This window comes from Bombina bombina, chromosome 1 (assembly GCF_027579735.1).
Source record: "Bombina bombina isolate aBomBom1 chromosome 1, aBomBom1.pri, whole genome shotgun sequence".
NCBI classification, from domain to species: domain Eukaryota; kingdom Metazoa; phylum Chordata; class Amphibia; order Anura; family Bombinatoridae; genus Bombina; species Bombina bombina.
In genome coordinates, this window is record NC_069499.1 from 131,729,233 (window position 1) to 131,744,768 (window position 15,536).

The 15,536-nt window shown below is 39.6% G+C and overlaps 1 protein-coding gene across 1 annotated transcript in view; it reads left to right on the forward strand.

The window, feature by feature from the left end:
* The window catches only part of CGRRF1 (cell growth regulator with ring finger domain 1), a 131,718-nt gene that overhangs the window by 88,547 nt on the left and 27,635 nt on the right, over positions 1-15,536 (forward strand). Inside the window, exon 5 of the mRNA XM_053697598.1 lies at positions 14,126-14,233. Coding sequence (XP_053553573.1) covers positions 14,126-14,233 — 108 coding nt within the window. The remainder of the gene's footprint in view (positions 1-14,125; positions 14,234-15,536) is intronic.

Here is a 15,536-nt window from a genome sequence, read left to right on the forward strand (position 1 = left end):
TTATTTCTGGTGTCCTTCGACAGCTCTTTGGTCTTCACCATAGTGGAGTTTGGGGTGTGACTGTTTGAGGTTGTGGACAGGTGTCTTTTATACTGATAACATGTTCCAACCGGTGCCATTAATACAGGTAATGAGTGGAGGACAGAGGAGCCTCTTAAAGAAGAAGATACAGGTCTGTGAGAGCCAGAAATCTTGCTTGTTTGTAGGTGACCAAATACTTATTTTCCACCATAATATGCAAATAAATTATTTCCAAATCAGACAATGTGATTGTCTGGATTTGTTTCCACATTTTGTCTCTCATAGTTGAGGTATACCTATGATGAAAATTACAGGCCTCTCTCATCTTCTTAAGTGGGAGAACTTGCACAATTGGTGGCTGACTAAATACTTTTTTGCCCCACTGTATATATATATATATATATATATATATATATATATGTTACAGTGAACGCGGATGGTCAAAGTAGGTATACGATTACTAGTGAATGCCTACTACAGTGTTATCTGTTCACATTCACTAGTTAAAGTGTACTTCCACTGCTCATCATTAGTGAACGTTCTAGAATGCGGCAAGTTATGTTTTCAAAGCTGGAGCTGTTACCTCTCTAGTAATGTGCACCTGCAAAGCTCCAGATTTGTATTTAATTACGTGCATTGGAGCCCTTTGCAGTTAGGTAGATAAAAACACGTAAAAAGCATATATTAATGCTATATTCATATTTTCGTCTTGGGTATGCGTATATTACAATATGCAATCGTATTTGCATGCGAGTCGGGGGGTTCCACTTTTTTTCTCCATAGACTTCTATGTGGTACAGGTTATCATTTGTGTGACAGTCTAATTGAGCTAGAACTAAGTTGTTTGCGGCCACCGGGTTAGCAAAAGAGCAATAACTTTTTACTTTCAAATCATAATACGAGCGCAACCTGCTGCAGGGAAAACAGCTTCTAGCGCAATTAGCACTGTAGCGGAAGCGCAAAATACCACTCCACTTGTAATCTGGCCCGTAGAAGTAAGTGCCCTGTTGCAATAAATTATTGTAAAAGATTTGTACAATTACCCATTGTAGAATATAATGTACCATTTTAGCAATATCTATATCGTCCACTGTTCATATGATCATTCTTTGTTTCTTTTGTGATAATTTATGCCAAATAATTATTAAAGGAAATAATTATATTAATCTCATAAATGATCCATAGAATTCAAAATACATTGTAATTAATCTCTAGGTATCTGAGTGTTACTATCGGTTTATCAGGTTTGCTTTCCGTAAATAAAATGATCAGAGCCTTTCACGTAAGACTGAATATAATACGTGTTCATCCAAAAAAATCTTATTTAATGGATTGTTCTTTAGCAGAAACATATGCTGGATAAGCATGACTGATTTCATTCCAAGTGCATCAAACTAATTCAGCATTTTGCTGATTGGAAACTTTTTTCTCACCTACTATAATAGATCGGGAATAATCGCATATTTGTTTTAAAAAAAAAAGTGAAGAGAAAAGGTGATTTCCAGCTTCCTCTGTTTTGCTTATCAATGTATTTAGTTTTTCATTTACTTAAGCGTCATTGTCAAAAATAGACTTTTCCAGTAAGCCTGTCCTTATAATTTAGCCAGTAATATCCCTGCTTCAGTGAGTAGCATCATTTCCTGCTTGGCTGACACAGTAATGCTATAACCAGATGATTAGCAGTTGAATCATCTAAACCAATTGGAGAGAGTCAACAGAATTACTTACTGTATTTCTGCATTGTGGAGCGGAGCACTGTCACCATTTGCTTTTGCTTGGCTTTAAAGGATAGTTATGTCTGATATGTTGCTTTTATATGCAAGAAAAATGTACATTTTTATATAACAAGTCCTAAAACATGAATTTCTACTACTCGGTTTGTTACATGCTACAGAATACAGAATAAATTAAAGGAACACTAAATGTAATAGTTTTCTCCCATGTTTTTAAATAATGGCACTGTATATATAACTGTAGCACCTCTGGGGTGCTTGCTTAGCTTTGGTCCCCAGTCACTTTTTCTTCCTTTTTTTCTCTTTTGTGCAAGCAGGTGGTAGAGATCAAAAGCCGTATCACCCACCTCTTAGAAAGTAATCAGAGCACGCTCACATTTGTTCCATAAATAATTGTTTCAGCAAGCAGCTGCACCTGTTGGGTTCCAATTTGTTATGCTAAAACTGTATGCAAGAGTGCGCTGTCATTATTTTTCTTTGCGGACGGCAGTGCGGCTTCTGATTTGCTGTGCTTCCATCTTGCACAAAATAGAAACAGCTTAGGTTAAAGGGTGATGAGTGACAAAAAGTACACAACTATCAACAGGGGTTAAGTCACAGCATACAGTATATCCAACATGATTATGAACATTATTTAGATGCCAGAAGACACTATATGGAACCATTATTTGAATACATAAGAGCTATATATTATGCCTGATGTTATGTTTGTTACAGATTTGAAACAGTCTTGAGTTTGGACTACATACTCCCTGCATATTTAAAGGGACAATCAACACCAGAATATTTGTTGTTTTAAAAGATAGATAACCTCTTAATTACTCATTCCCCAGTTTTGCATAACCAACACAGTTATAATTATACACGTTTTACCTCTGTGATTATCTTGTATCTAAGCTTCTGCAGACTGCCCCCTTATTTCAGTTCTTTTACCAGACTTGCATTTTAGCCAATCAGTGCTCACTCCTAGGTCACTTCACGTGCATGAGCTCAATGTTATCTATATGAAACACATGAACTAACACCCTCTAGTGGTGAAAAACTGTCAAAATGCATTTAGATTAGAGGCGACCTTCAAGGTCTAAGAAATTAGCATATGAACCTCCTAGGTTTAGCTTTCAACTAAGAATACGAAGCGAACAAAGCAAAATTGGTGATAAAAGTAAAAAGTTTAAAAGCTGTTTAAAATTGCATGCCCTATTTGAATCATGAAAGTTTTTTTTGGACTTGACTGTGCCTTTAACTTGAGACTCCTCCATAACGTTACAATACCTCATTCCTCTTCCTTAACTCTGTGCCAGGGGCGTATTTAGGTTTTGTGCTGCCCTAGGCACTCAAAATTCTGCTGCCCCCACCCCAGGTTTAAGGCCTTTTTTTAGACATTTGTTGTTTTAAAAGATAGATAACCCCTTAATTACTCATTCCCCAGTTTTGCATAACCAACACAGTTATAATTATACACGTTTTACCTCTGTGATTATCTTGTATCTAAGCTTCTGCAGACTGCCCCCTTATTTCAGTTCTTTTACCAGACTTGCATTTTAGCCAATCAGTGCTCACTCCTAGGTCACTTCACGTGCATGAGCTCAATGTTATCTATATGAAACACATGAACTAACACCCTCTAGTGGTGAAAAACTGTCAAAATGCATTTAGATTAGAGGCGACCTTCAAGGTCTAAGAAATTAGCATATGAACCTCCTAGGTTTAGCTTTCAACTAAGAATACGAAGCGAACAAAGCAAAATTGGTGATAAAAGTAAAAAGTTTAAAAGCTGTTTAAAATTGCATGCCCTATTTGAATCATGAAAGTTTTTTTTTGGACTTGACTGTGCCTTTAACTTGAGACTCCTCCATAACGTTACAATACCTCATTCCTCTTCCTTAACTCTGTGCCAGGGGCGTATTTAGGTTTTGTGCTGCCCTAGGCACTCAAAATTCTGCTGCCCCCACCCCAGGTTTAAGGCCTTTTTTTAGACATTATATTTTTGGGGCAAGGTGTAAAAAATTAAAAAAATAATGTCTTATATATATATCTATCTATATCTATATATCTATATATAAAGACATTAATTTGCAAGTCAGATGATTAAAGTGTTTATATCAGAAAAAAATATCCTTCACTGTATGATAGTTTGTCAGTAGGTAGTTGTTTAACCTTAAACATCTTCTTTGGTGATTGACAGTTATTTAAGCAAAATATCTGCTTGGATAAATATGTAATGAATATACAAACTGGCCTTTAAAAGTACTTAAAAAATACCAGAGTAGTTATGATAGGTTTAGGAATTGTATCCTAGGGGATAAAGTCACATGATACAATCATAATAAAGTATATACTTGTATTGTTTCTGAATGTATTAAATGCATACAACATATTTTTAGTTGTGTTGTAAGTCACATTGTTGTATAGATTCAGCAATAAATACTTATTCTTTGCATGTATGACAGATAGACAAACAGTAAATGTACAAGTATTTAGTGACTAATCCGTTTAAGTATTTTAATGCCTAATGAAGATGTATTGAAGGGAGAAAGGCATATGCTGTTTCTCAGTGGTCACGGTGTAGTGCACACTGCACTGTGTAGTCTGTGTGAGTCTCAATCACGCGGTGGAGCCAGGAAGAATACTGCATTCCCTCTCAGTCCAGGCCGCGCAAGTGAGCTCCGCCTCCACTGTCACCACGCCATGCGCACCCACATACAATCCCATAGGATAGCAATAGCCGGGCCCTGGTTGATTTAGCCACTCGGCCCTGAGTTCAGTAGAGTGGCCCTAGGGACTCAAAATTCTGCTGCCCCTTAAAAATCTGCTGCCCTAGGCACCGGCCTTGTTGGCCTATGCCTTAATACGCCCCTGCTCTGTGCCCTATAGATCTTTTTTTTACTTTTTAAATTATAATTTGTAAATTTCATCATATTGATCAGTTCTTTTTCAGACCTGAAGAATAGAGGTGTCTCTTGAAGCTTTTTTTTAGTCCAATAAAGGTATTACTACTTACTGCAATGCTATATGTCATCACAAGATTAGAGAAATTAATGATTGAGGCTTTTCATCCCATGTGATCTGGTGAAGCTGATACATGGTACTTGAAGGCACGAGTATTAAACTTCAGAAGCAATTTATCATGTAATAATTTGTGACATTTTATCAAGAACTACTTTCTCTTGATTCCAAAAATGTCATCATTCACATATCTTATCATATACAGAACTGGTAGATTAATTTAAAAGGGACAGTGTACTGTAAAACTTGATTCCCCCTAACAGGTTTCTAATGACTTGTTATACCAGCTGAAGAGTATAAAATGAAGTGGACATTTCCTTTAGGTTTTGTTTTTTAATATGAACTAGATGGTTTTGCTCTTTGAAACCACAACCCATTACAATGGGCTGAGCTTGCAGGGATATCTATTCTCCTTACATTATTATCTCTGTATATTTAGAGAGGACAACTAAAAATTTACATTTGAGGACGAGGGTGTCATTTATTCTCCTGGTTATGTTTACACAGCTTTTTCATAGCAAATACTTAAGTATTTAAATGTTCAGTATAGGTGGGGGACACAACAGGCAAAAGCACTATTTTAAATTAAAAAATAAAGCTGAATAAGTTATTTTTAATCAATTTAATATACTCCAGCAGGTAAAATAGATAATTGGGGAAAAAATTAAAGGGACACAATACCAAAATGTTAAAGCACTTGAAAGTGATGCAACATATCTGCAAAAAGCTAACTACAAAATATCAGATGAGCTTCTCTGTGTAAAAAAGGAAGATATTTTCTCCTGTTTAAGTGTGGTCAGTCCACGGGTCATCATTACTTCTGGGATATTAACTCCTCCCCAACAGGAAGTGCAAGAGGATTCACCCAGCAGAGCTGCTACACAGCTCCTCCCCTCTACGTCACACCCGTCATTCTCTTGCACCCAACTAATAGATAGGATGTGTGAGAGGACTGTGGTGATTATACTTAGTTTTATACCTTCAATCAAAAGTTTGTTATTTTATAACAGCACCGGAGTGTGTTGTTCCTTCTCTGGTAGAATTTGAAGAAGAATCTACCTGAGTTTTTTGTATGATTTTAGCCGGCGTAGTTAAGATCATATTGCTGTTCTCGGCCATCTGAGGAGTGAGGTAAACTTCAGATCAGGGGACAGCGGGCAGGTTAATCTGCAAAGAGGTATGTAGCAGCATATTATTTTCTGACAATGGAATTGACTGAGAAAATACTGCCATACCGATATAATGTAAGCTCAGCCTTAAATGCAGTAGTAGCAACTGGTATCAGGCTGTCATGTATGTATATTTTACACTTCAGTATTCTGGGGAATGGCACTTCACTGGGATAATACTGTATGCATAAGACTTTAGCCTAATTTGCACTAGCAACAGGCTTTATAATGACATTTCATTTATTTGATGTTAAACGTTTTTGCTGGCATGTTAAATCGTTTAATTTTCTGAGGTACTGGGAAAAATGTTTTGTGCACTGTTTTTTTCCACTTGGCAGTCGTTTTATTTAATTTAAGACAGTTTACTGATCTCCCTCACTGTTGTGTGTGAGGGGGAGGGGCCTATTTTGGCGCTTTTGCTACGCATCAAAAAATTCAGTCAGAAGTCTCTTGTCTTCCCTGCATGATCCGGTTCGTCTCTACAGAGCTCAGGGGTCTTCAAAACTTATTTTGAGGGAGGTAATCACTCACAGCAGAGCTGTGAGATTGTAGCTGACTGTGATAAAAAACGTTTATTTCTGTACTTTTTTTCTGCTATCAGGGTTAGTTATCCATTGCTAATGGGGGCAATCCTTTGCTAAAATTGTGTTTTTACCGGAAAAGATTTGATGTTATAGTTTCTCAGTTTATTATTTCTCAACTGTCATAACTTTTTTCTGTGCTTCTTAAAGGCACAGTACGTTTTCATATTATTTGTAAATTACTTTGAAAAGTTTTTCCAAGTTGCTAGTTTATTTGCTAGTGTGTTAAACATGTCTGATTCAGAGGAATATCTCTGTGCTATATGTGCTAAAGCCAAAGTGGAGCCCAATAGAAATTTATGTCTACTTTAAATAAAAGTCAATCTGTACAAATTGAACATATTTCACCAAACAACGAGGGGAGAGTTATGCCGACTAACTCGCCTCACGTGTCAGTACCTGCATCTCCCGCTCGGGAGATGCGTGATATTGTAGCGCCGAGTACATCAGGGCGGCCATTACAAATCACATTACAGGATATGGCTAATGTTATGACTGAAGTTTTGGCTAAATTACCAGAACTAAGAGGTAAGTGTGATCACTCTGGGGTGAGAACAGAGTGCGCTGTTGATAATAGGGCCATGTCTGATACTGCGTCACAGTATGCTGAACATGAGGACGGAGAGCTTCAATCAGCAGGTGACGGTTCTGATCCCAATAGAATGGATTCAGACATCTCTAATTTTAAGTTTAAGCTCGAAAACCTCCGTGTACTGTTAGGGGAGGTATTAGCAGCTCTAAATGATTGTAACACCGTTGCAATCCCAGAGAAATTATGTAGGCTGGATAGATACTATGCGGTACCGGCGAGTACTGACGTATTTCCTATACCTAAGAGGCTTACAGAGATAATTACTAAGGAGTGGGATAGGCCCGGTGTACCCTTTTCCCCCCCTCCTGTGTTTAGAAAAATGTTTCCAATAGACGCCACCACACGGGACTTATGGCAGACGGTCCCTAAGGTGGAGGGAGCGGTTTCTACTCTGGCTAAGCGTACCACTATCCCGGTGGAGGATAGCTGTGCCTTTTCAGATCCAATGGATAAAAAATTAGAGGGTTACCTTAAGAAAATGTTTGTTCAACAAGGTTTTATATTGCAACCCCTTGCATGTATTGCGTCTGTCACGGCCGCGGCCGCTTTTTGGTCCGAGTCCCTGGAAGAGACTCTTGACTCAATAACTATAGATGAGATTTCAAACAAGCTTAAGACACTTAAGCTAGCTAATTCATTTATTTCGGATGCCGTAGTACATTTAACTAAACTTACGGCTAAGAATTCCGGATTCGCCATTCAGGCACGCAGAGCACTGTGGCTAAAATCCTGGTCAGCTGACGTTACTTCTAAATCTAAATTACTTAACATACCTTTCAAAGGGCAGACCTTATTCGGGCCCGGGTTGAAAGAAATTATCGCTGACATTACAGGAGGTAAAGTCCATGCCCTGCCTCAAGACAGAGCCAAACCTAAGGCTAGACAGTCTAATTTTCGTTCCTTTCGTAATTTCAAAGCAGGAGCAGCATCAACTTCCTCTGCACCAAAACAGGAAGGAGCTGTTGCTCGCTACAGACAAGGCTGGAGACCTAACCAGTCCTGGAACAAGGGCAAGCAGGCCAGGAAACCTGCTGCTGCCCCTAAGACAGCATGAAGTGAGGGCCCCCGATCCGGGAACGGATCTAGTGGGGGACAGACTTTCTCTCTTCGCCCAGGCTTGGGCAAGAGATGTCCAGGATCCCTGGGCGTTAGAGATCATATCTCAGGGATACCTTCTGGACTTCAAATCCTCTCCCCCAAAAGGGAGATTTCATCTGTCAAGGTTGTCAACAAACCAAATAAAGAAAGAGGCGTTTCTACGCTGTGTACAAGATCTTTTACTAATGGGAGTGATCCATCCGGTTCCGCGGTCGGAACAAGGACAAGGGTTTTACTCAAATCTGTTTGTGGTTCCCAAAAAAGAGGGAACTTTCAGGCCAATCTTGGATTTAAAGATCCTAAACAAATTCCTAAGAGTTCCATCGTTCAAAATGGAAACTATTCGGACAATCTTACCCATGATCCAAAAGGGTCAGTACATGACCACAGTGGATTTAAAGGATGCTTACCTTCACATACCGATTCACAAAGATCATTACCGGTATCTAAGGTTTGCCTTCCTAGACAGGCATTACCAGTTTGTAGCTCTTCCATTCGGATTGGCTACGGCTCCAAGAATCTTCACAAAGGTTCTGGGTGCTCTTCTGGCGGTACTAAGACCGCGAGGAATTTCGGTAGCTCCGTACCTAGACGACATTCTGATACAAGCTTCAAGCTTTCAAACTGCCAAGTCTCATACAGAGTTAGTACTGGCATTTCTAAGGTCGCATGGATGGAAGGTGAACGAAAAGAAGAGTTCTCTCTTTCCACTCACAAGAGTTCCCTTCTTGGGGACTCTTATAGATTCTGTAGAAATTAAGATTTACCTGACAGAAGACAGGTTAACAAAGCTTCAAAATGCATGCCGTGTCCTTCATTCCATTCAACACCCGTCAGTAGCTCAATGCATGGAGGTGATCGGCTTAATGGTAGCGGCAATGGACATAGTACCCTTTGCACGCCTACATCTCAGACCGCTGCAATTGTGCATGCTAAGTCAGTGGAATGGGGATTACTCAGACTTGTCCCCTACTCTGAATCTGGATCAAGAGACCAGAAATTCTCTTCTATGGTGGCTTTCTCGGCCACATCTGTCCAGGGGGATGCCATTCAGCAGGCCAGACTGGACAATTGTAACAACAGACGCCAGCCTACTAGGTTGGGGCGCTGTCTGGAATTCTCTGAAAGCTCAGGGACAATGGAATCAGGAGGAGAGTCTCCTGCCAATAAACATTCTGGAATTGAGAGCAGTTCTCAATGCCCTTCTGGCTTGGCCCCAGTTAACAACTCGGGGGTTCATCAGGTTTCAGTCGGACAACATCACGACTGTAGCTTACATCAACCATCAGGGAGGGACAAGAAGCTCCCTAGCAATGATGGAAGTATCAAAGATAATTCGCTGGGCAGAGTCTCACTCTTGCCACCTGTCGGCAATCCACATCCCGGGAGTGGAGAACTGGGAGGCGGATTTCCTAAGTCGTCAGACTTTTCATCCGGGGGAGTGGGAACTTCATCCGGAGGTCTTTGCCCAAATACTTCGACGTTGGGGCAAACCAGAGATAGATCTCATGGCGTCTCGACAGAACGCCAAGCTTCCTCGTTACGGGTCCAGATCCAGGGATCCGGGAGCGGTTCTGATAGATGCTTTGACAGCACCTTGGACCTTCGGGATGGCTTATGTGTTTCCACCCTTCCCGATGCTTCCTCGACTGATTGCCAGAATCAAACAGGAGAGAGCATCAGTGATTCTAATAGCGCCTGCATGGCCACGCAGGACTTGGTATGCAGATCTAGTGGACATGTCATCCTGTCCACCTTGGTCTCTACCTCTGAAACAGGACCTTCTGATCCAGGGTCCCTTCAAACATCAAAATCTAATTTCTCTGAAGCTGACTGCTTGGAAATTGAACGCTTGATTTTATCAAAACGTGGTTTTTCTGAGTCAGTTATTGATACCTTAATACAGGCTAGGAAGCCTGTTACCAGAAAGATTTACCATAAAATATGGCGTAAATACTTATATTGTGCGAATCCAAGAGTTACTCATGGAGTAAGGTTAGGATTCCTAGGATATTGTCTTTTCTACAAGAAGGTTTAGAAAAGGGTTTATCCGCTAGTTCCTTAAAGGGACAGATTTCAGCTCTGTCCATTCTTTTACACAAACGTCTGTCAGAAGTTCCGGACGTTCAAGCTTTTTGTCAGGCTTTAGCTAGGATCAAGCTTGTGTTTAAAACTGTTGCTCCACCATGGAGTTTGAACTTAGTTCTTAATGTTTTACAGGGTGTTCCGTTTGAACCCCTTCATTCCATTGATATCAAGCTGTTATCTTGGAAAGTTCTGTTTTTAATGGCTATTTCCTCGGCTCGAAGAGTCTCTGAGTTATCTGCCTTACATTGTGATTCTCCTTATCTGATTTTTCATTCAGACAAGGTAGTTCTGCGTACTAAACCTGGGTTCTTACCTAAGGTGGTCACTAACAGGAATATCAATCAAGAGATTGTTGTTCCATCTTTGTGTCCTAATCCTTCTTCGAAGAAGGAACGTCTTCTACACAATCTAGATGTAGTCCGTGCCCTGAAATTTTATCTACAGGCAACTAAGGATTTTCGACAAACGTCTTCCCTGTTTGTCGTTTATTCTGGTCAGAGGAGAGGTCAAAAAGCTTCGGCTACCTCTCTCTCTTTTTGGCTTCGTAGCATAATACGGTTAGCCTATGAGACTGCTGGACAGCAGCCTCCTGAAAGAATTACAGCTCATTCTACTAGAGCTGTGGCTTCCACTTGGGCCTTTAAGAATGAGGCTTCTGTTGAACAGATTTGCAAGGCTGCAACTTGGTCTTCTCTTCATACTTTTTCCAAATTTTACAAATTTGACACTTTTGCTTCTTCGGAGGCTGTTTTTGGGAGAAAGGTTCTTCAGGCAGTGGTTCCTTCCGTATAAAGAGCCTGCCTGTCCCTCCCGTCATCCGTGTACTTTAGCTTTGGTATTGGTATCCCAGAAGTAATGATGACCCGTGGACTGACCACACTTAAACAGGAGAAAACAAAATTTATGCTTACCTGATAAATTCCTTTCTCCTGTAGTGTGGTCAGTCCACGGCCCGCCCTGTTTTTTATGGCAGGCCTACATTTTTTAAATTATACTCCAGTCACCACTGCACCCTTTGGCTTCTCCTTTCTCATTGGTTCTTGGTCGAATGACTGGGTGTGACGTAGAGGGGAGGAGCTGTGTAGCAGCTCTGCTGGGTGAATCCTCTTGCACTTCCAGTTGGGGAGGAGTTAATATCCCAGAAGTAATGATGACCCGTGGACTGACCACACTACAGGAGAAAGGAATTTATCAGGTAAGCATAAATTTTGTTTTACCTCAAAATTTCTTCAGTAGCCATAGTCCATTGTAAAGGGACTTCAAGCTGCCCTGGGACTTGAAATGGACTTTCAAAATATACCATTATTTTCATCATATCTTATAATTTACTCTAAAAAAAATTATAAAATATGAGGAAAAAATGGAAAAAAACACACTTTTTCTAACTTTGACCCCCAAAATCTGTTATACCTCTACAACCACCAAAAAAAACATATGCTAAATAGTTTCTAAATTTTGTCCTGAGTTTAGAAATACCCAATGTTTACATGCTCTTTGCTTTTTTTGCAAGTTATAGGGCCATAAATACAAGTAGCACTTTGCTATTTCCAAACCACTTTTTTTTCAAAATTAGCGATAGTTACATTGGGACACTGATATCTTTCAGGAATCCCTGAATATCCATTGACATTTATATATTTTTTTTTAGAAGACATCCCAAAGTATTGATCTAGGCCCATTTTGGTATATTTCATGCCACCATTTCACCGCCAAATGCGATCAAATAAAAAAAATTGTTCACTTTTTCACAATTTTTTTTCACAAACTTTAGGTTTCTCACTGAAATTATTTACAAAAAACTTATGCAATTATAGCATACATGGTTGTAAATGCTTCTCTGGGATCCCCTTTGTTCATAAATAGCAGACATATATGGCTTTGGTTTTGCTTTTTACTAATTAGAAGGCTGCTAAATGCGACTGCGCACCACACGTGTATTATGCCTAGCAGTGAAGGGGTTAATTAGGGAGCATGTAGGGAGCTTCTAGGGTTAATTTTAGCTTCAGTGTAGTGTAGTAGACAACCCCAAGTATTGATCTAGGCCCATTTTGGTATATTTTCATGCCACCATTTCACCGCCAAATGCAATCAAATTAAAAAAAAACGCAAAATTTTTCACAATTTTAGGTTTCTCACTGAAATTATTTACAAACAGCATGTGCAATTATGGCACAAATGGTTGTAAATGCTTCTCTGGGACCCCTTTGTTCAGAAATAGCAGACATATATGACTTTGGCGTTGCTTTTTGGTAATTAAAAGGCCGCTAAGTGCTGCTGCGCATCACACGTGTATTATGGCTAGCAGTGAAGGGGTTAATTAGGTAGTTTGTAGGGAGCTTGCAGGGTTAATTTTAGCTTTAGTGTAGAGATCAGCCTCCCACCTGACACATCAGACCCCCTGATCCCTCCCAAACAGCTCCCTTCCCTCCCCCACCCCACAACTGTCCCCGCCATCTTAAGTACTGGCAGAAAGTCTGCCAGTACTAAAATAAAAGTAAAAAAAAAAAAAACATCTTTAGCATATTTACATATGCTACTTTGTAGGATCCCCCCCTTAGCCCCCAACCTCCCTGATCCCCCCCAAAACAGCTCTCTAACCTCCCCCTCTGCCTTATTGGGGGCCATCTTGGGTACTGGAAGCTGTCTGCCAGTACCCAGTTTGCAAAAAAAAAAAATGTTTTTTTTTATTTTTTTGCCTGTTTTTCTGTAGTGTAGCTCCCCCCCCCCCCCCCCCCCCACAGACCAATCCCCCACCCCCTGACTAATGTATTTTTTCATAAATCAAACTATTTTTTTCCAACTTTTCAAACATAATTTTTCTGTAGTGTAGCGGTTCCCACGCGCTCCCTCCCCGTGCGCGCGCCCGCCCCCGCCCTCCCGTGCGCGCGCCCGTGCGCGCCTCTTATCTCTCCCGCCCACGATCCCGCCCCCCTACAGATCATCAGGGCCATCGATGGCCGCCTCCCGAACCGGCTCCCACCCACCAACGGATTTAGCCGGTGATGTCCGGTGCAGAGAGGGCCACAGAGTGGCTCTCTCTGCACCGGATTGCTAAAAAAGGTTATTGCAGGATGCCTCAATATCGAGGCATCACTGCAATAACCGGAAAGCAACTGGAAGCGAGCAGGATCGCTTCCAGCTGCTTTCCAGACCAAGGACGTACGCCACACGTCCTCGGTCATTAAGTGTATTTTTTTTGAGGACGTGTGGCGTACGTCCTTGGTCGTTAAGGGGTTAAAGAGGAGAACATTTTACACTCTCCCTTTAAGATTTTAGCAGTGTGTCAGACAAAGCACTAATGTCTTTACTATATATCTGCTAGGTTTCAGGGAGCCAGACAGAACTTTAAAAAGCCAAGAGAGGGACATTTACAGAGATATACTACAAACAATGTAGGTGCAACAGATATAATATGGCAGTCACATTGCCACCCCTGCTGGATGTTAATGTATGTGAAAGCTTTGGTGTAGAATGAGCAGGTGGTTATGCACCAAACCTGCAAAACTGAGCACATCAGAAATACATTTAGCTTACTGATTGCTCCTAAAGTTTTTTTTCATTATATAAATTTTCCCTTTTTTTTTTTATGTGACAAAAAAACATTTTATTCTTGTTTGTGCGCTACGTCTCTGTCCACTAGTTGTATTGTGGGTGCTGTACATATCAGCCTGTGAGCTTCTATCTCACGGACCTGCTGTGCCCGAACATGTATTTCCTCTTATTTTCAAACTCAAACAACTTTTTAACATATTTAACTAGTGCTCTTTCATATGCATGATAGACATTTCTTGAGTTTAATGTTCATTTAATACAAAAAAGGTGTTTGTTTTTTTGCAGGTGTCCATGATCACTGTGGTTCACATTCCTGATAACAGTTACCGGCTTCCCTGCAGAATAATGTACCAGTATCTAATGACCGCGCAAAGGCAGTTTTATGACCTGAAGGTAAAGTATTTGTTTAGATTAAAAACTCTGTAAATATATTTCGAAACCATCTAAAGGTTAGTAGTAGGCATGTGCATTATTTTAGTATTTATGAAAAGATTGCCGAATATGGCCTTTGGGCAGCAACATTCTGGTATTTTTGTTGCCGGATTTATTATTGTTAAAGTGCAACCCACAAATATCTGGATTCGCACAGATATTTTTGTGTTGCACCTTAGCACTAATAAATCTAGTATCAAAAATAGACTAATTCCTCTGCACACAGCCATATTTGGCATTTCAATTGTGAAATTAATGTTGAATAATGAAATAATGCACATGCCTAGTCAGTGGTAAAGCAAAACAAAAAAAACAATACTGTTTTATTGTACTGCCTTACAGTTTTATGCAAAGCATACTGTTAAAGGGACCGTAAAGTCAAAATTATGCTTTCATGATTCAAATAGAGCAAGCAATTTACTTCTATTTTTAAATTTGCTTCGGTCTCTTGGTGTCCTTTTTTGAAAAGCATACATAGGAAGACTCAGGAGCAACAGCGCACTACTGGGAGCTAGCTGCTGATTGATGGTTGCACATATATGCCTATTGTCATTGGCTCACCAATGTGTTAGCTCCCAGTAATGCATTGCTGCTCCTTCAACAAAGGATACCAAGAGTATGAAGCAAATTTGTAATAGAAGTAAATTGGAAAGTTGTTTAAAATTATGTGCTCTATCTGAATCATGAAATACAAATGTTGGGTTTAATTCTACAATTTTAATAAGCATTTTAACAGTAAAAAAAAAAACAAAGCAGTGATTAAAAATAATACTTTTTACATTTTGTATTGCATAATTTATTGTGTATGCATTAAACATTTTTTTTTTTTTTTGAATTTCTTGAATTGCAGTGTTGTTTGTGTGGAAAAGTAAAATATAGATACTTTTGAAAATAAACTTGTATTTGATATCCAAATACTACATTGCAATCATTAATCAACATTATAATAGAATTGTTAATGTACCATGATCAGCCATATTGTTACTGACTGAACAAAAGAAGACATCTGGGATTTCTGCATCTAGTATTTGAAAACTGCACAACTATTCTAATTGATTGGAATAGATGTCATTATGTTTCCTGTTCTTTGTGGGTCTATTTTGTGTCTACGTTTTGCTTTCAACCTAATCTACTTTGAAACAGGGCCAGCCCTATTTAGGAGTTCTATTTACCCATAGTCGTGTTTATTTTGAATTTAAAATCTGTTTGTAATTTTACAGCAGGTCATATGTCTTACATTGCTACTAATCTGTATAGTATGAAA